General features: G+C 40.0%; 1 protein-coding gene across 3 annotated transcripts in view; it reads left to right on the top strand.

Moving 5' to 3' along the window:
- Window positions 1-7534: 7534 nt before the first annotated feature.
- KCTD18 (potassium channel tetramerization domain containing 18) overlaps window positions 7535-15987 on the top strand; it is a 28965-nt gene continuing 20512 nt past the window's right edge. Inside the window, exons 1-3 of one of the 3 annotated variants that reach the window (XM_059927343.1) lie at window positions 7535-7586; window positions 10195-10430; window positions 12008-12219. In XM_059927343.1, coding sequence (XP_059783326.1) covers window positions 10271-10430; window positions 12008-12219 — 372 coding nt within the window. In that variant the 5' untranslated portion in view covers window positions 7535-7586; window positions 10195-10270. Of the gene's footprint in view, window positions 7587-7704; window positions 7807-8235; window positions 8261-10194; window positions 10431-12007; window positions 12220-15987 lie in introns of those variants that run through there. The other 2 variants (XM_059927342.1, XM_059927344.1) reach the window with 2 other exon arrangements.

The raw sequence follows: 15987 nt of genomic DNA, 5'->3' as shown, positions 1-15987 counted from the left end.
CATTTGTTTCAAGTCCATTTTTGTATCTTTCAGGAGTGCTTTAAAATTTTTCTCATATAAGATTTGCACATTTCTTGATAACTTAATTCTAAAACATTTTATCTTCTGTTACTACTGTATTCTCTACTTTCAGGGTCCAAAGTAAAAATATCCATAAGATCTACCTTATTAATTATGCTAATTACATCTATATTTCTTTCCCTCACTTATTTTTTGTTTACTTGGTCTACATGTACTGAAAGTGGCATATTAAAAGTTTCCTGCTACTAACGTATTTCTCTCCATGTTTCTTTGCATGTCCTACGATTTTTGCTTTATAAATGTGTTGCTGAGTTATTTGGTGAATAGAATTTATAACTGTTATATATTCATTGTGAATTGGGACATTAAAACATGTCCTTCTTTGTCTAATTTAATGCATTTTGGTTTAAATTCTACTTTGATATCAGGATCATAACCTCCACTTACTTATCATTTCCAGTTGCCTAGTAAACCTTTACCCCTTCTTTTAGTTTTAGACTTTCTGACATTCTGATTTAGGCATGTCTCATTTTCAGCAGCTTTCTTTGTGAATCAAATTGAAAATATTTTTTCTTTTAATAAGTTAAACCTATCCATGTTTATTAATATGGCATATATTTAGTCCCACTGTCATATTATTTTATGTTTAAATTATTTTATCTAATATCAATGACATTAATATTGTTATAGTTGTTACATTTCTTTCTGTACATAATGTTTTTTCCTTGTTCTTTTGATTTTTAAAGTTTCTTTTTGTATTTAGGAAAGTTTGTAGTGTTATTCTAGTGGTTATCTTTGTCCTCATACCTTTTATAAAGCCCTTAGTTGTCTTTCTAACTTAACCTTTTATTATCTGATTTGTCAATTTTAATATTATCCTTTAACCCTCACCTATTGCTATATCACAATCAATGAACTTATTCTACTTTCTTCTTTCTCTCTCCCTCCTCCCATTTTTACTTGCATTATTTCTGCTATGTTAGAACCAGTTACACATTACATATAACATTATTCTTTGAGCTTTGTTCTCACCTGGTTTTAGTTTTAGGTCAACATTAAATATAGTGAATGATTGCCATCACGTCTTTTGATGAAGTTTTGCTACTTGGTTGAATGGAAATCATTTTTTCAAAGATTCTTCAAGAAAGGCTCATGTATACAAAATTCCCTGAATTTTTCATGTTAAAAACTCATTTTCTATTGCCTTGATACTTGAAGGACAGGTTGACTGAATATCCTTGATTTACATTTTTTTTTTCTTTGTGTTTTTTAAAAAATGCTATTCCACTGCTGCCTTTCTTATATGTTATTTTTGAGCAGGCTGGTCCCAGTTTAATTCTCTTGTCCTTGTAATTTCTTATCTTTTCTGTTTGAAGGCTTAGGTATTTTTTCTTTACCTTTGAAGTCCAATAGCTTTACTTGCATATATTTGGGAGCTGACAATTCTGGTTTAATTTCCCCATGTAATTTACGGATATATAGAATTATCAATATATCTTCTTTCACATTCTGAACATTTTTTGGATTTTAAATATTAGTCCTGTTTCATCATTTTGTTTAGGCAGTTTAGGGACTGCCATTATTTGTATGTTTTTTCTTCTTTCTCTTTCATTTCAACCACTTCTCTCTGACCCTAATTACTTTTAACTTTGTATCTCATTTTCATTATCTTGGTTATTTTTCTGCCTTTTTTCAATTTCCCTTATTAAATTTTCACTTGATCTTATTTCCCCCCAGAATCTTTGCAATTTATTCTTCACTTCTGTGATAATTTTTGTCTTTTTCTCCTATTTTCTTTCCTGGATTCAACCTATTCCCTTCTCATTTCTTCCTGTTTCTTTTTTTGTTTGTTTCTATTTCTTAATTTTTGAATTTCTGGTTCAAGGTGGTTTTTCATATTCCCAAAGTGGATATTTAATTCACTTTGGAGTTTGTGCTGTAGTTTTTTTTGGGTTTTTTCCTACTTTGGGTTAGTTTTTTGGGGGGAAAGCACTTTTTATCAGCTGAAGTTGTCTTGTTTTCTGTTTTCTTCTTATAATATCTTTGTGTATATTTACTCTGTTTTCATCTATTCATTTCAAAGATTTTTGAATGGTTTATAAGATTTCAGGTTCAAGGGTGTCCTCTTCTGCAGTGAAATACTTTCTTAATGGATGATTCTTGTGCGTTTATGTCTATGTATGTATGTATGTGTGTGTGAGTGATATGGGCTAAAGATTGCATATTTTCACAGCTTTGGATCTTGTTTTTCTTACTTGACCCTAAATTTCCTTTTACTTCTTTTCCTCTTCACCAAGTTCCAAAAGGTGCCTCTCCATTCCTTTTTTTTCCCTTCGATACCAGAAACAATGGTTTTCACACACTGTCACCTTGAATTATGTGCAGCTTTAATTTTTAAAACTACATAGTAAGTGCTTTGATCTACGAGGGTTCTTTACCAGTATTTTAGCACAAAAGCACAGAGGAAGTGGTTATCTTAGATCAATCATAGGTCCACCAAGAGCCTTCTTCTTTTTTTGTGGCAGGAGAATGGGACACAGCTTGCCAAGATTTGGTTTTTATTTTTCTTCTTCCAGATAATTTGAAGTTTGGGCATTCTCTCTTAGTTATGCAGATGGCATGGGTTTTGTGCAGTTTTATTTGTTATCTATTCTGTATTCAGCTTTTTGGAGAATGATTTGGGAGATTCAGATTTACACTGTGATGGCTGCTATTATGTTAGCTACTCAGGAATTCCACCCCTAGTGTTATTTTGATGGAAAATAACACTCTGCAGAAGGAATTTTTAAAAGAAAAACAATGCAGCTCATTCAGGTTTTGTGAGTAAAGGTGCAACCAGACACCTCATTCTCTTTCCAATACCTTGTCCTGGGTTGGAAGGAGGGGGCTGCTTATGGTTTGGGAATCTTTTCCTAAAGGATGAACATAAAGTTATTTACTCCTCCTCAATCATGACAAGTCTCTATCTTTCCCATTCCAGGAAGAACCAGAAGAGGAGGGTAGTCTTGAGTCTGATCAGGTCTATGACTCAGGCTCTGATTTATCTGGTGCTTCCTATCTCCCTTCCCCGCAAGCTCCTATGCATCAGAGTTAGGATTATCTTTTACTTCTGTGAGAGCTGGTGGAGGGAATAGTCACCCAAAGGCTTTCTTAATGCTTGGGTTCCTTATAAGACCTGTGCATTCACTCAGTTTACCATAGAATTGGGAGCAGCCAGAGGGTGAGGTGACCCAATACTACTGAGCTAAATACCTGGGTTTTGGCTTCAACTTTGCACTAATAGAACATTAGGACTGTTCTCATCATGGCTCAGATCCCTGTTTACCTTAATCACCCCAATAGTTCCAAACCCTCAAGTTGTCCACTGCTATCTGGGGTCCTAGTCCCATATTGCCAGTATGTCTGCCCCTCTGAGCCAATCCCCCATTCTTCCTATTCCTCTCGAACACTTCCACTGAGCCCTTTAAAATTCCCTTTTATAAACATCCCATCTTTTTTTTAATGCGCGTTCTCTGCTCCTAGAGGACCTACTTACTTCCTCTGTAGTCTGTAGCCCCCTCAGGAAGTGACTACTTTTCCTTCCACTCCCCACATACTTCAGATCCAGGGTTGGTGTCCTCTCTTCTCCCACCACTGCTAACAAACAATTTTTCCTCCTTCCTTTGTCTAAGCCCTAGCTGATCTGAACTGTAGCCATCTGGACACAGTATCTCTCTTTGTCTCCGCAGTGTAGTCTGCTAAGGTTCTTCTAATCATCCATTATTGATGACATTAGCTTCTGTTTCATCATCTTTCTCTCTACCCCTGCTCCACTCTTGTGGACATTGCTATTTATGGGGAAACTCATCTAATAATAATCATCCCTTAAACTTCTCACCTCCATTAACTTTTCTTCCACCCCATCTCAGCCTGGAACCTTGGCATTATGGTCATTGAATGACCTCCAAAATCTTGAATTCAAGTGTGATATTCTTTGACTACTGCCTCCAATTCTTCCAGCTCACTTACTCTTGTACTCCTATTTAAATAATTCCTCAATTTCTCTGAGATCTCCAATCCATTAACTTCACTACTTTTTCACTATCCATCACACTGTTATATAGTTATTTCCCTCCTTATCCAGCTTAGAGTCCATGGTCCTCCATGGGACTCAATCACTTACAAACATCCTCAACTCTCACCCCTCTCTCCTTGTATCACATCACTTGATTAAATCTCAACCTTAGCTGAGTCCAATGATCTACTTCCTCAACAGCACCTACACTGAAGCTGTTGAGTGTTGCTGGGTAAAAGTCATAAATGGGATGACTAGTTTGCCATCCATGTATAATGATTACAATCTTCAAACAGGCTCTCGTTCTCTCCGAGCAATCCTGTCATGTTTCTATAGAAAGTCTGCCCTTTCAATTTCTCAAGAAAAGGAATTCATACATTATCCTCCTTCCTCAAACCTCTTCCACCCCTCATCACCTTTACTCTTAGCCTCTGACCTTGCTTTAGACTTAATTGAGGAAGTAGAAGCCATTCAATCAGAATTTCCTCATTTTCCCACTGTGAAATCTACCACTTTACCTGAACTGAAATCTATCTTGTCTGTTTTACCTCCTATCCCTGCTCTTGTCAAACAGAAATTCCTCGTGCTCTGGCTCCAGGACCCTTTTGCCTTCTCAAGCATTTCATTCCCTCAGTTGTCCCCCCTTTTCCACTGCATCACCAATCTCTACCTACCTATTGGATCATTTCCATCAGCATAGCCTGCTCTAGTGACTCTCATTCTAAAACTCCATCCCTTGACTTTGTCTCCCACCTCAACCACAGCCCTATTTCTCTCCTTCTCTTTCTTCTCTACAGAGTTATATCCAGTCTGCCATCTCACATTCACGCTTCAACCCACTTTCCTCTGGGCTTGCATCCTTATCACCGCACTGAAACTGCTCTTGTCAAGGTCACCAAGAACTCCTATATTATCATATCTGGTGGACTCTTGATCTCCTAGCAGCATTTGACATAAATGACACTTTACTTTCTTGGTTCCTGTAGCTTCATACTCTCCTGCTCTCTGGCTCTTTCTTCTAAGCCTGAAATCTAAGTATTGGAGTCAGTGTTCCATCCTGTTTCTTCTTAATTACCTGCCCTTTATGTGGGTGATTTCATCCAGTTCCATGGCTTTAAATGCTGATGCCTTCCAAATTCACACCTTCAGCACCACCGTACTCACTCCTGTGCTCCAGATTCATTCAATGGCTATTTGATCTCTTTGTAGGCCTGTTTAACATCTCAGTCTTAATAGTCTAAAATACAGCTTCTGATCTCTCCCATAATTCACCATTTCAGTAAATGGCACCATCATTCAGCTGTTCAGCCAACAATTTACACGTAATCCTGCATTTCCCCTTTCCTTCATATGTGGCAGCCACGAAAACGTACCTCTCAGATGTCTGATTACAGGGAGCATTATTGACTGATGTACTCCACATACTGTGCTCTGAAATCTATCACCGTGTTCCAGGCTGCACTTCCCACTGACTGCTCCCAGCCAGTGACTGAGTATGGCAGGGATACTAAGGCAGGCCTATTCCTAGGAGACATAAGACTCCTTTGATGAGGGACATTGGCTTGAAAACTCCTCATTGGCTTTCCTGAAACTTTCTTGAACTGCATCATATCCACTTTTCCTAATCTGCATCTAGTCTAAAGGCTCTCTCAGTCCCCTTCAGATCCTTCCCTATTTTTTCCTCACAGGTGTCTCCCCCAATAAACTTTTTGCAGGTTTAATCTGATCTTCCTGTCCACTTCACAAAGAACCTGAACTAACACATCATAGTTGATCATCAGCAAATTTAATGTCGTTTCTATTTCCTAAATACATTTCTTGCACTCATCCACTTCTCTCTATCACCATCACCACTTGAGTAGAAGCTATGCCATTTGTCCCCTGGATTCCTGCAACAGCTGCCTACATTCATTTTATGCCTTTTCAATCCATTCTCATCACAGTAGCCAGAGTGAGTTTTTAAAAATATTAAATCGATCATGCCATTTCACTGCTTAAAACCTTTTAATGGTTTCCCATATGCTTAGAGTAAAATTTAAACTACTTATGCCACAAGGTGCTTTAAAAGCTGGTTCCTGCCTCTCTTCTCAGCTTCATCTCTTATCACCTTCCCCCTGGTCCCCATGCTCACCAAGCTCCAGATATACTAGTGTCCAAACTCTCAAGTCCTTTCCTGCCTCAGGGCCTTTCCACTTGGTCTCCCTTCTTCCTAAAATATGCTTCCCCCATCTCTTCGGAGGATAGGCTCATTCTCATCCTTAGTGCTCCACTTAAATGTCCCCTCATCAGTGAGAACTTCTCCCAAGCCATCATCTCCATCCAACATTATCCTATTTCCTCCCAAGTGGTTATCACTGTCTGTAACTATTTTGCTTAGTGTCTGTTTCTCCCACTTGAACAGGAGTAGGCAAATTATGATCCACGGGTGGCCCACGCTCTAAGAATGGTTTTTACATATTTAAGTGTTTGAAATATTTAAGAATATTTCATGACACATGAAAATTATATGAAATTCAAATTTCAGTATCCATAAATAAAGTTAGAACGTAGTCACTCTCATTCATTTATGTATTATCTATGGCTGCTTTAACACTACAACAGCAAAGTTAAGTAGTTATGTATGGCCCACAAAGCCTAAAATATTTACAGACAAAGTCTTCTGACTGCTGCACTAGAATGGAAATGCCATGGGACATTAGGTCAGGGACATTGATTGTCTTGTTCAGTCCTCCACTCCCAGTGTCTGGTCCATAGCTAGTGCTCAATAATTGTAGGTTGAACAAACCTTCCTCCTCTCCTGGGTACTATCAATATCTGAGGGGGTAGGTGGGCTTACCTCTCATTGGCTTATTCCCTTCTAAGACACAGTGAGAAAAATTGGGAACCAATTATTATTGAGTCTGGGAGAGTACCTTGAGAATAGGACTGTGTTTTATTCATTTTGAAATACCTAGCAAAGTCTCTTGCACAAGGTAGGCTGCAGCTGGAAACCAAAAGAACTCTTGGGGTTACTGTTAAGAGGAAATTAGTGCACGCAAAGCATTTAGCAGAATCTCAGGGGTACAGAAGTATTCAATAAATGTTTGCTCCTGCCTCAATTTTACCTGCTGTAACAGGAATGAAAATATAGGGCTGTCACACAGACTAAATAAAACGGAATGCTCTGTGTGAAACAGCTTTGTAAGCCACAAACACTATCCAAATGCACAAACATTCAAGTGCAATATATGAATGACTCTTGGCATTGAGCAACCCAGTTTGGAGGGAAGGGCCCTCCCTCATCTAGAAGTGAAAAGACCTAACTGATCCTAACTCTTACCGCTTATTAACTGACCCTGGACGATCGCAACTTCGGTGTTGTTTTCTTCATGTGTAAAAGCCGCCTCTGAACGGACAAGACCGTCCCTCGGGGACCCAGCCTGCGTCTCTCTGCGTGACCTTTCCTTTCCCGGCATGGTACCGAGACTGCCAGACCTCGCGCCCTCCCCGAAGCAGGCGGCGGCGGCCGGAGGTGGGGGAACCAGCCCGTGGGCGGGGCTCTGGAGGGGCGTGTCCTAGGCGTGTCCGGGGTGGGGCCTTGCTCTCCCGGCTGTCGCCGCCAGCCTGAGACGCACGGGGGCGGTACTGGGGCCGCGCTGCTACACGAGTTGCCGAGCAGCCGGGGAAGCGCTCACTTCCGTGTCGGGCCCCGTGGCGTCCGGCGGCCTCGCCAAGGGCCGGGCGGGCCGCAGGTCAGTCGGGGAGGCCGCCTACCCCGCCCATCCCGTGCGGAGGAGTTGGGCGCCGGGTGGGCCGCGGGCCCGGGAGGCGGCAGGGCGCCCTGATGAAGGGCCCGGGCCGCGCTGATAACACGGGCGCCCGGGGCTGCAGGCTCGGGCTTCGGGCCGATTCGGGATCCCCGGACCGCGGGGAGACCCCCGCGGGGCTTTGTGGTGTCCCAGCCCCTCCCCTTTCGTCCCGCGTCGTGGGAGGAGTTCGAGTCCCTTGAGCGTTTCTCAAAGTAGGGCCCGCGGGGGGGACTCCCGACCCCACCTAAGACTTTCTGAATCGGAGTCTATGTCGTGGTCCGGGAATCTGCATTTTCAGCAAGTGTCCCTGATGGTTTTGATGCGGGTGGTCACGGAACCGCAGTCTGGGCACGCTACCTCAGAGGGCTGGGCACTTTCGACCCAGCAGGGAGTGCAAGTGGGTGCATTTGAAGGTGGGGCCCTGTGACGGGCCTTGAAATGGTGATGGTCCTCTGCCTTAGGGGTATCTCTTGAATCCTTGCGCCCAGGGTGCTGCTGTGTTCCTATTGCCATCCACAGGAGTCTTCAGACGGACAGACGCTTAGTGAGTGAAGTGCCCAGGTCAGGAGCCTTAGGAGAGAAACAGTGCTGAAGGAGTCGGTGTGGGGTGCAGCTGGAAGAACTTGGAGTTGGTCCTGCTGACCTGGATTGGGGCTGACTCCACCACTTACGGCGGGGCAGCCCTAGTGTAGACCCTGCACACATTACTATTTCTTTCTCCAGTGTCCTCACCTGTCAGTAACTCCTACCCAGTAGGGCTTTTGTGTGAATGAGGTAATGTCTGTCAAGTGTCTCCTGCAGTGGCTGGCACGTAGCATTCAGTAAATGGGAATTGTTAAGGGGGATGCAGCTTATAGTCCCCCAACTAGGGATGAGTCAAGTGGAATAATATGTGGACAGGGGTACAAAGTATATCTGGGAGAACTGTGCAAGGATTCTAACTGGGGGCGCTTGGGAAGGTCATGTAAGCAGTGAGGTTTGCCTGCAGCTTTGAAGAATAGATAGGATTCCAGGGAGCTGGTAACAGGGACAGCATGAACCAGTTCCATTCCAGGCCTCAGAAGTGGTTCTTTCACATGGTTCATTGTTGGGCTGCTCCTTGGACTTTTAGGCAGTGTAGGAAGTCACACTGATAAGTGGATTTTGAAGGCTGGACTGTTGGCCCATAATAGTTTCTGTCTACTGTGTTCCACACACATGGTGTTCCTCAGACTCTAATCGTCTCCTTCTCTTATTGGAAATTGGCTAAATTGGAGCATCTGTGAAAGGATGCTCAAAGTTGATGGCAAAGTGAATGGCCATGGATGTAGTTGAGCCTATTGGTAGCCATTTCACACTTGCTATGAAACGTGAAGAAACACTGGGAGTACATTTTTCCTCAGGGTATTGTTTTAGGTTCTGTAGGAGTGCCACGGTCAGCTGTGGTTCATCTTATCTCCAGAATGGATTAAGAAATAAAATCCTTAAAATGTCTCTAAAGGTTCAGCTATTTCAGAGGGAAGAAGCCAGATGATTTAGAGATGTCATTTGTTGTTCTTCTGGACCAGTTTGGCTTTGGGTATACATGGAATTCTGATCTCAGTTGATAAATTATATATTCCTTAGTTACCTAACTTAAGAATTACAATTACCGTTGTTAATAATTTCTGCTCTTATGTTTCCTTAAATCTCCAGAGCCAATATAAAGTCCTTCAGTATATACCCTCTTGTAAATTTTTATATTATTATAGGTAATATTTATCATTTATTGAGTACTTACTCTGAGCCAGAGACTGTTCTATATGCTTTTAATATTTTCTGTCAATTACTCCTCTGATAGTCCTTTGAGGTAGGCCTCATCCTTCCCTCCAATTTAGAGATGGGGAAACAGGCAGAGGAGGATAAGTATTTGCCCAAGGTCCCAGGCTAGTAAGTGGTAGAGCCTCATAGCCTGATAACCATGCTACATGCTGATCCCCTCTGCAAGTCTACACAGCTCCCTCAGACTTACTGTAGTTTTAAAAGATATGTGAATACTGAAGATCATAAGCACACCTCACCTTTGCTTTATATGTAACAGACAATGCATTATCTTGTTTAATTCTTTAAACAGTCATTTCAACAGCTCTGATTTGGTTGGTAATACTTCATTATCATTTACAAACCCTCTGAGCCAGAGTTTTCCAGCTTCTCAGCATATCTCAAACTTCTTTTGTATTACATTAAATCCTTCGATTCAGTATTGCCAGTGCTGAGGAATTTGTTTTAAGCCACTTTAGAACGTATTTATTTTTATTACCTATTTCATGTATTGTTGGAAATGTCAATGGTGATTGTCCTTTGTTTTTACAGAGGGGTACTGTGACCACCGTTGTTTTGCAGTTTCTGAAAGTGTTTCGAGGCAAAACTTCAGGTGTTGGAGAGAACAATGGAAGGTCACAAGGCAGAAGAAGAGGTGTTGGATATTCTTCGACTGAACGTGGGTGGCTGTATTTACGCAGCCAGGCGGGAGTCCTTGTGCCGCTTTAAGGACTCAATGCTGGCATCCATGTTCAGTGGTCGTTTTCCTCTAAAAACAGATGAATCAGGTAAATATCTAAAGTCTGTAAGCATTATCATGAATATTCATTAAAATAGGAGTCTAGTTTAAATTCCCTTTCATTTTTCTAATTACAACAGAATGTATTAGCTTAGTATGTTAATTACTGAGATCATTGGGACTGTACAGAGATTCATTAAGTACATGGAGAAATTAAATACCAGTTTCTAGAATCTGTGATGCTGTCGCTAAAAGTTGACAAAGAAGTGAATGTGTGTAAAGGCCAACCATCACCTAATTATGGGGATTAATCATATTTCGAAAGTTGTCCCATTCATACAACTCAATGGGTAAAGGTATTGAGCCTGATTAAATATATTAGCTTCTCTCTGTGTTCTTCAAGTTAAAAAATGTATTTCTCTGGAGAAAGGAGCTGCCCTCATTCATAGCTGACAGGGCAGGTACTGTCAGTGTAGAATTAGTGTTAAACTCACACCTAGTCCAGCTGCAGAGCCTTGTGTGGGCAGATGTGTATGCCTAAGAAAACATCAGTTGAGTGATACCGTCAGTCACCCAGGACTGAAAATTGGTGTTTCAGAAGAAACTGTAAAATACAAGGGTTAGGGTCCTGGGGCCACTCTCTGCTTTGAGTGCTCTGGGGTTCACTGAACCTACTACTGGTGGTAAAGAAACTTCAGCAGAGCAAGTAAGGCTTTTTGTACATCTTAGGCGTTCTGGGGCTCGTAGAACCCACTCTTGCTTCTGTGTTAGAAAAAAGGGATTGAGGAGCTCAGAGCACGAGGGGCTGTTAGTAACCCTGGGTCTGGAGAGATTGCTTTGCCAGATGAATGGCAGTTGGAAGAATGGAAAACTCACTGATGTCTGGTGCCCAGGACTTGATGTCCATCTGGACAGAAAGTTTGTTGGTGTAAAGGTGGTAAGCAGGGACTGAGTTGTTTCCTCTGCCCCTAAGTTTTCACCTTCTTAATCCCTTCTTAAACTAATCAAGGGAGGAAGGAAATCACTGAGTAACCTCACACAGAAGTGTTTTTTTTTGTTTTTTTAATTCTGCTGAATTGTCTACAAAAAGTCTTTTATCATAAAGTAGTACCAGTATAGCATTTCTTTTCTAAAGTTTCATACAAAGGAACTAACCTAATATGTCTGAACAAATGGCATGCAGAGCTAGGAACCCAGGGTTTATTTGTTGGCAACACTACAGGTCGACTTGTAGGGTCACTGACATACAAATGCTGGACCCCATTATACCCTCATTAGGGAGGAACTCCATACACCTTTCCTGGCCCAGCTGGGTTGAGATTAGGGGTAAGCTTCTGTTTCTACCAGCAGTCTAAGGCGTCCATGGCTTTTGCAGAGGCCATAGTGGGAATATAGTCCTTGCATCCAAGATTTCTAATGGAACTCAGAATACGTTTTCCTTCTGGTGAGAATACAGAGGCTCCCCAAATTTGACTAAACCTATTTGAACACTAGATATTAACTTTCTTTTGAGAAAGAAACATTTCTAATTGTAGAGGTCTTCAGTCTAATTCTAGTTTGACATGTTGAAATTTTACCGTGGTCATTTGTATCTATTCAATCATTTTTGAACTGAATATTTTCTAGGGGCTTGTGTTATTGACCGTGATGGACATCTATTTAAATACCTTTTGGATTATCTTCACGGAGAAGTTCACATTCCCACAGAGGAGCAAACCCTCATTGCTCTGCAGGAAGAGGCTGATTACTTTGGCATCCCTTATCCGTACAGCCTGTCTGACCACTTGGCCAATGAAATGGAGACATATTCTTTAAGGTCAAATATAGAACTTAAAAAGGTCTTGGCATTTTCTTAAGTTTTACAATATATGTATGAATGTTTATCTAATATTCATTTATTATACATTTATTATGCACAAAGCAATGTATGTTATTTTGTATAGCCCATGTTGTAACATAAACCAAAATGAGACAGTTTTACTTCTTACAGTTTTTTTTAACTGTATTATATACCCTTATTTGTTTTGTTTTGTTTGTTTTGAATTTTTGAATTTTATTTTATTTTATTTTTTTATACAGCAGGTTCTTATTATTCATTTTATACATATTAGTGTATATATGTCAATCCCAATCTCCCAATTCATCCCACCACCACCACCACCCCCTGCCACTTTCCCCCCTTGGTGTCCATACGTTTGTTCTCTACATCTGTGTCTCTATTTCTGCCCTGCAGACCAGTTCATCTGTACCATTTTTCTAGGTTCCACGTATATGCATTAATATATGATATTTGTTTTTCTCTTTCTGACTTACTTCACTCTGTATGACAGTCTCTAGATCCATCCACGTCTCTACAAATGACTCAGTTTCATTCCTTTTTATGGCTGAGTAATATTCCATTGTATATAAGTACCACATCTTCTTTATCCATTCGTCTGTCGATGGGCATTTAGGTTGCTTCCATGTCCTGGCTATTGTAAATAGTGCTGCAATGAACATTGGAGTGCATGTGTCTTTTTGAATTATGGTTCTCTCTGGGTATATGCCCAGTAGTGGATTGCTGGGTCATATGGTAGTTCTATTTTTAGTTCTTTAAGGAACCTCTATACTGCTCTCCATTGTGCCTGTGTCAATTTACATTCCCACCAACAGTGCAAGAGGGTTCCCTTTTCTCCACACCCTCTCCAGCATCTGTTGTCTGTAGATTTTCTGATGATGCCCATTCTAACTGGTGTGAGGTGATACCTCATTGTATTTTTGATTTGCATTTCTCTAATAATTAGTGACGTTGAGCAGCTTTTCATGTGCTTCTTGGCCATCTGTATGTCTTCTCTGGAGAAATGTCTATTTAGGTCTTCTGCCGTTTTTGGATTGGGTTGTTTGTTTTTTTAATATTGAGCTGCACGAGCTGTTTGTGTATTTTGGAGATTAATCCTTTGTCCGTTGATTCGTTTGCAAATACTCTCCCTTTCTGAGGGTTGTCTTTTCGTCTTGTTTGTAGTTTCCTCTGTTGTGCAAAAGCTTTTAAGTTTCACTAGGTCCCATATGTTTATTTTTGTTTTTATTTCCATTACTCTAGGAGGTGGATCAAAAAAGATCTTGCTGTGATTTATGTCAAAGAGTGTTCTTCCTATGTTTTCCTCTAAGGGTTTTATAGTCTTACATTTAGGTCTCTAATCCATTTTGAGTTTATTTTTGTGTATGGTGTTAGGGAGTGTTCTAATTTCATTCTTTTACGTATAGCTGTCCAGTTTTCCCAGCACCACTTATTGAAGAGACTGTCTTTTCTCCATTGTATATCCTCGCCTCCTTTGTCATAGATGAGTTGACCATAGGTGCGTGGATTTATCTCTGGGCTTTCTATCCTGTTCCATTGATCTATATTTCTGTTTTTGTGCCAGTACCATATTGTCTTGATGACTGTAGCTTTGTAGTATAGTCTGAAGTCAGGGAGTCTGATTCCTCCAGCTCCGTTTTTTTCCCTCAAGACCGCTTTGGCTATTCGGGGTCTTTTGTGTCTCCATACAAATTTTAAGATTTTTTGTTCTAGTTCTGTAAAAGATGGCATTGGTAATTTGATAGGGAATGCCCTGAGTCTGTAGATTGCTTTGGGTAGTGTAGTCATTTCCACAATATTGATTCTTCCAATCCAAGAACATGGTATATCTCTCCATCTGTTTATATCATCTTTAATTTCTTTTATCAGTGTCCCATAGTTTTCTGCATACAGGTCTTCGGCTCCATACGTAGGTTTATTCCTAGGTATTTTATGATTTTTGTTGCAGTGGTAAATGGGAGTGTTTCCTTAATTTCTCTTTCAGATTTTTCATCATTAGTGTATAGGAATGCAAGAGATTTCTGTGCATTAATTTCGTATCCTGCAACATTACCAAATTCATTGATTAGCTCTAGTAGTTTTCTGGTGGCATCTTTAGGATCCTCTATGTATAGTATCATGCCATCTGCAAACAGTGACAGTTTTACTTCTTCTTTTCCAATTTGTATTCCTTTTATTTCTTTTTCTTCTCTGATTGCCATGGGTAGGACTTCCAAAACTATGTTGAATAATAGTGGTGAGCGTGGACATCCTTGTCTTGTTCCTGATCTTAGAGGAGATGCTTTCAGTTTTTCACCATTGAGAATGATGTTTGCTGTGGGTTTGTCGTATATGGCCTTTATTATGTTGAGGTAGGTTCCCTCTATGCCCACTTTCTGGAGAGTTTTTATCGTAAATGGGTGTTGAATTTTGTCAAAAGCTTTTTCTGCATCTTTTGAGATGATCATATGGTTTTTATTCTTCAGTTTGTTAATATAGTGTATCACATTGATTGATTTACGTATATTGAAGAATCCTTGCATCCCTGGGATCAATCCCACTTGATCATGGTGTATGATCCTTTTAATGTGTTGTTGGATTCTGTTTGCTAGTATTTTGTTCAGGATTTTTGCATCTATGTTCATCAGTGATGTTGGTCTGTAGTTTTCTTTTTTTGTAGTATCTTTGTCTGGTTTTGGTATCAGGGTGATGGTGGCCTCATAGAATGAGTTTGGGAGTGTTCCTTCCTCCGCAATTTTTTGGAAGAGTTTGAGAAGGATGGGTGTTAGCTCTTCTCTAAATGTTTTATAGAATTCACCTGTGAAGCCATCTGGTCCTGGACTTTTGTTTGTTGGAATATTTTTAATCACAGTTTCAATTTCATGACTTGTGATTGGTCTGTTCATATTTTCTATTTCTTCCTGGTTCAATCTTGGAAGGTTATACCTTTCTAAGAATTTGTCCATTTCTTCCAGGTTATCCATTTTATTGGCATAGAGTTGCTTGTAGTAGTCTCTTAGGATGCTCTGTATTTCTGCAGTGTCTGTTGTAACTTCTCCTTTTTCATTTCTAATTTTATTGATTTGAATCCTCTCCCTCTTTTTCTTGATGAGTCTGGCTAAAGGTTTATCAATTTTGTTTATCTTGTTAAAGAACCAGCTTTTAGTTTTATTCATCTTTGCTATTGTTTTCTTTGTTTCTATTTCATTTATTTCTGCCCTGATCTTTATGATTTCTTTCCTTCTACTAACTTTGGGTTTTGTTTGTTCTTCTTTCTCTAGTTCCTTTAGGTGCAAGGTTAGATTGTTTATTTGAGATGTTTGTTGTTTCTTGATGTAGGATTGTACTGCTATAAAATTCCCTCTTAGAACTGCTTTTGCTGCATCCCATAGGTTTTGGATCATCATGTTTTCATTGTCACTTTTCTCTAGGTATTTTCTGATTTCCTCTTTGATTTCTTCAGTGATCTCTTGGTTATTTAGTAATGTATTGTTACTTCTTACAGTTTTTGAAGACATGTTTCTTAATTACCACTACTCATTTTTTAAGGCCAAAATTCTATTCTAGGAAAGTGTATTACCATGCCACTCAAAAGTTTATGGAGTTTTTATTCCTCATTGAAGGTTTAATACTTTTTGATGGCTTTTTTAAATAGAACTCTTCTGCTCTTGAAGTTCTTCTTAAATTAAGAGTAGTACTGTAGTATGTGAGGGTATAGTGGGATTAATTCATTTACTGAAGTGATATTTTAAAAGGATGGTCATGATAAATAAATGATTGTATAAAATCC

This window comes from Balaenoptera ricei, chromosome 7 (assembly GCF_028023285.1).
Source record: "Balaenoptera ricei isolate mBalRic1 chromosome 7, mBalRic1.hap2, whole genome shotgun sequence".
Lineage (NCBI taxonomy): Eukaryota > Metazoa > Chordata > Mammalia > Artiodactyla > Balaenopteridae > Balaenoptera > Balaenoptera ricei.
Note: the sequence above shows the minus strand (reverse complement) of the source record. Positions and strands in the feature narration are given on the sequence as shown.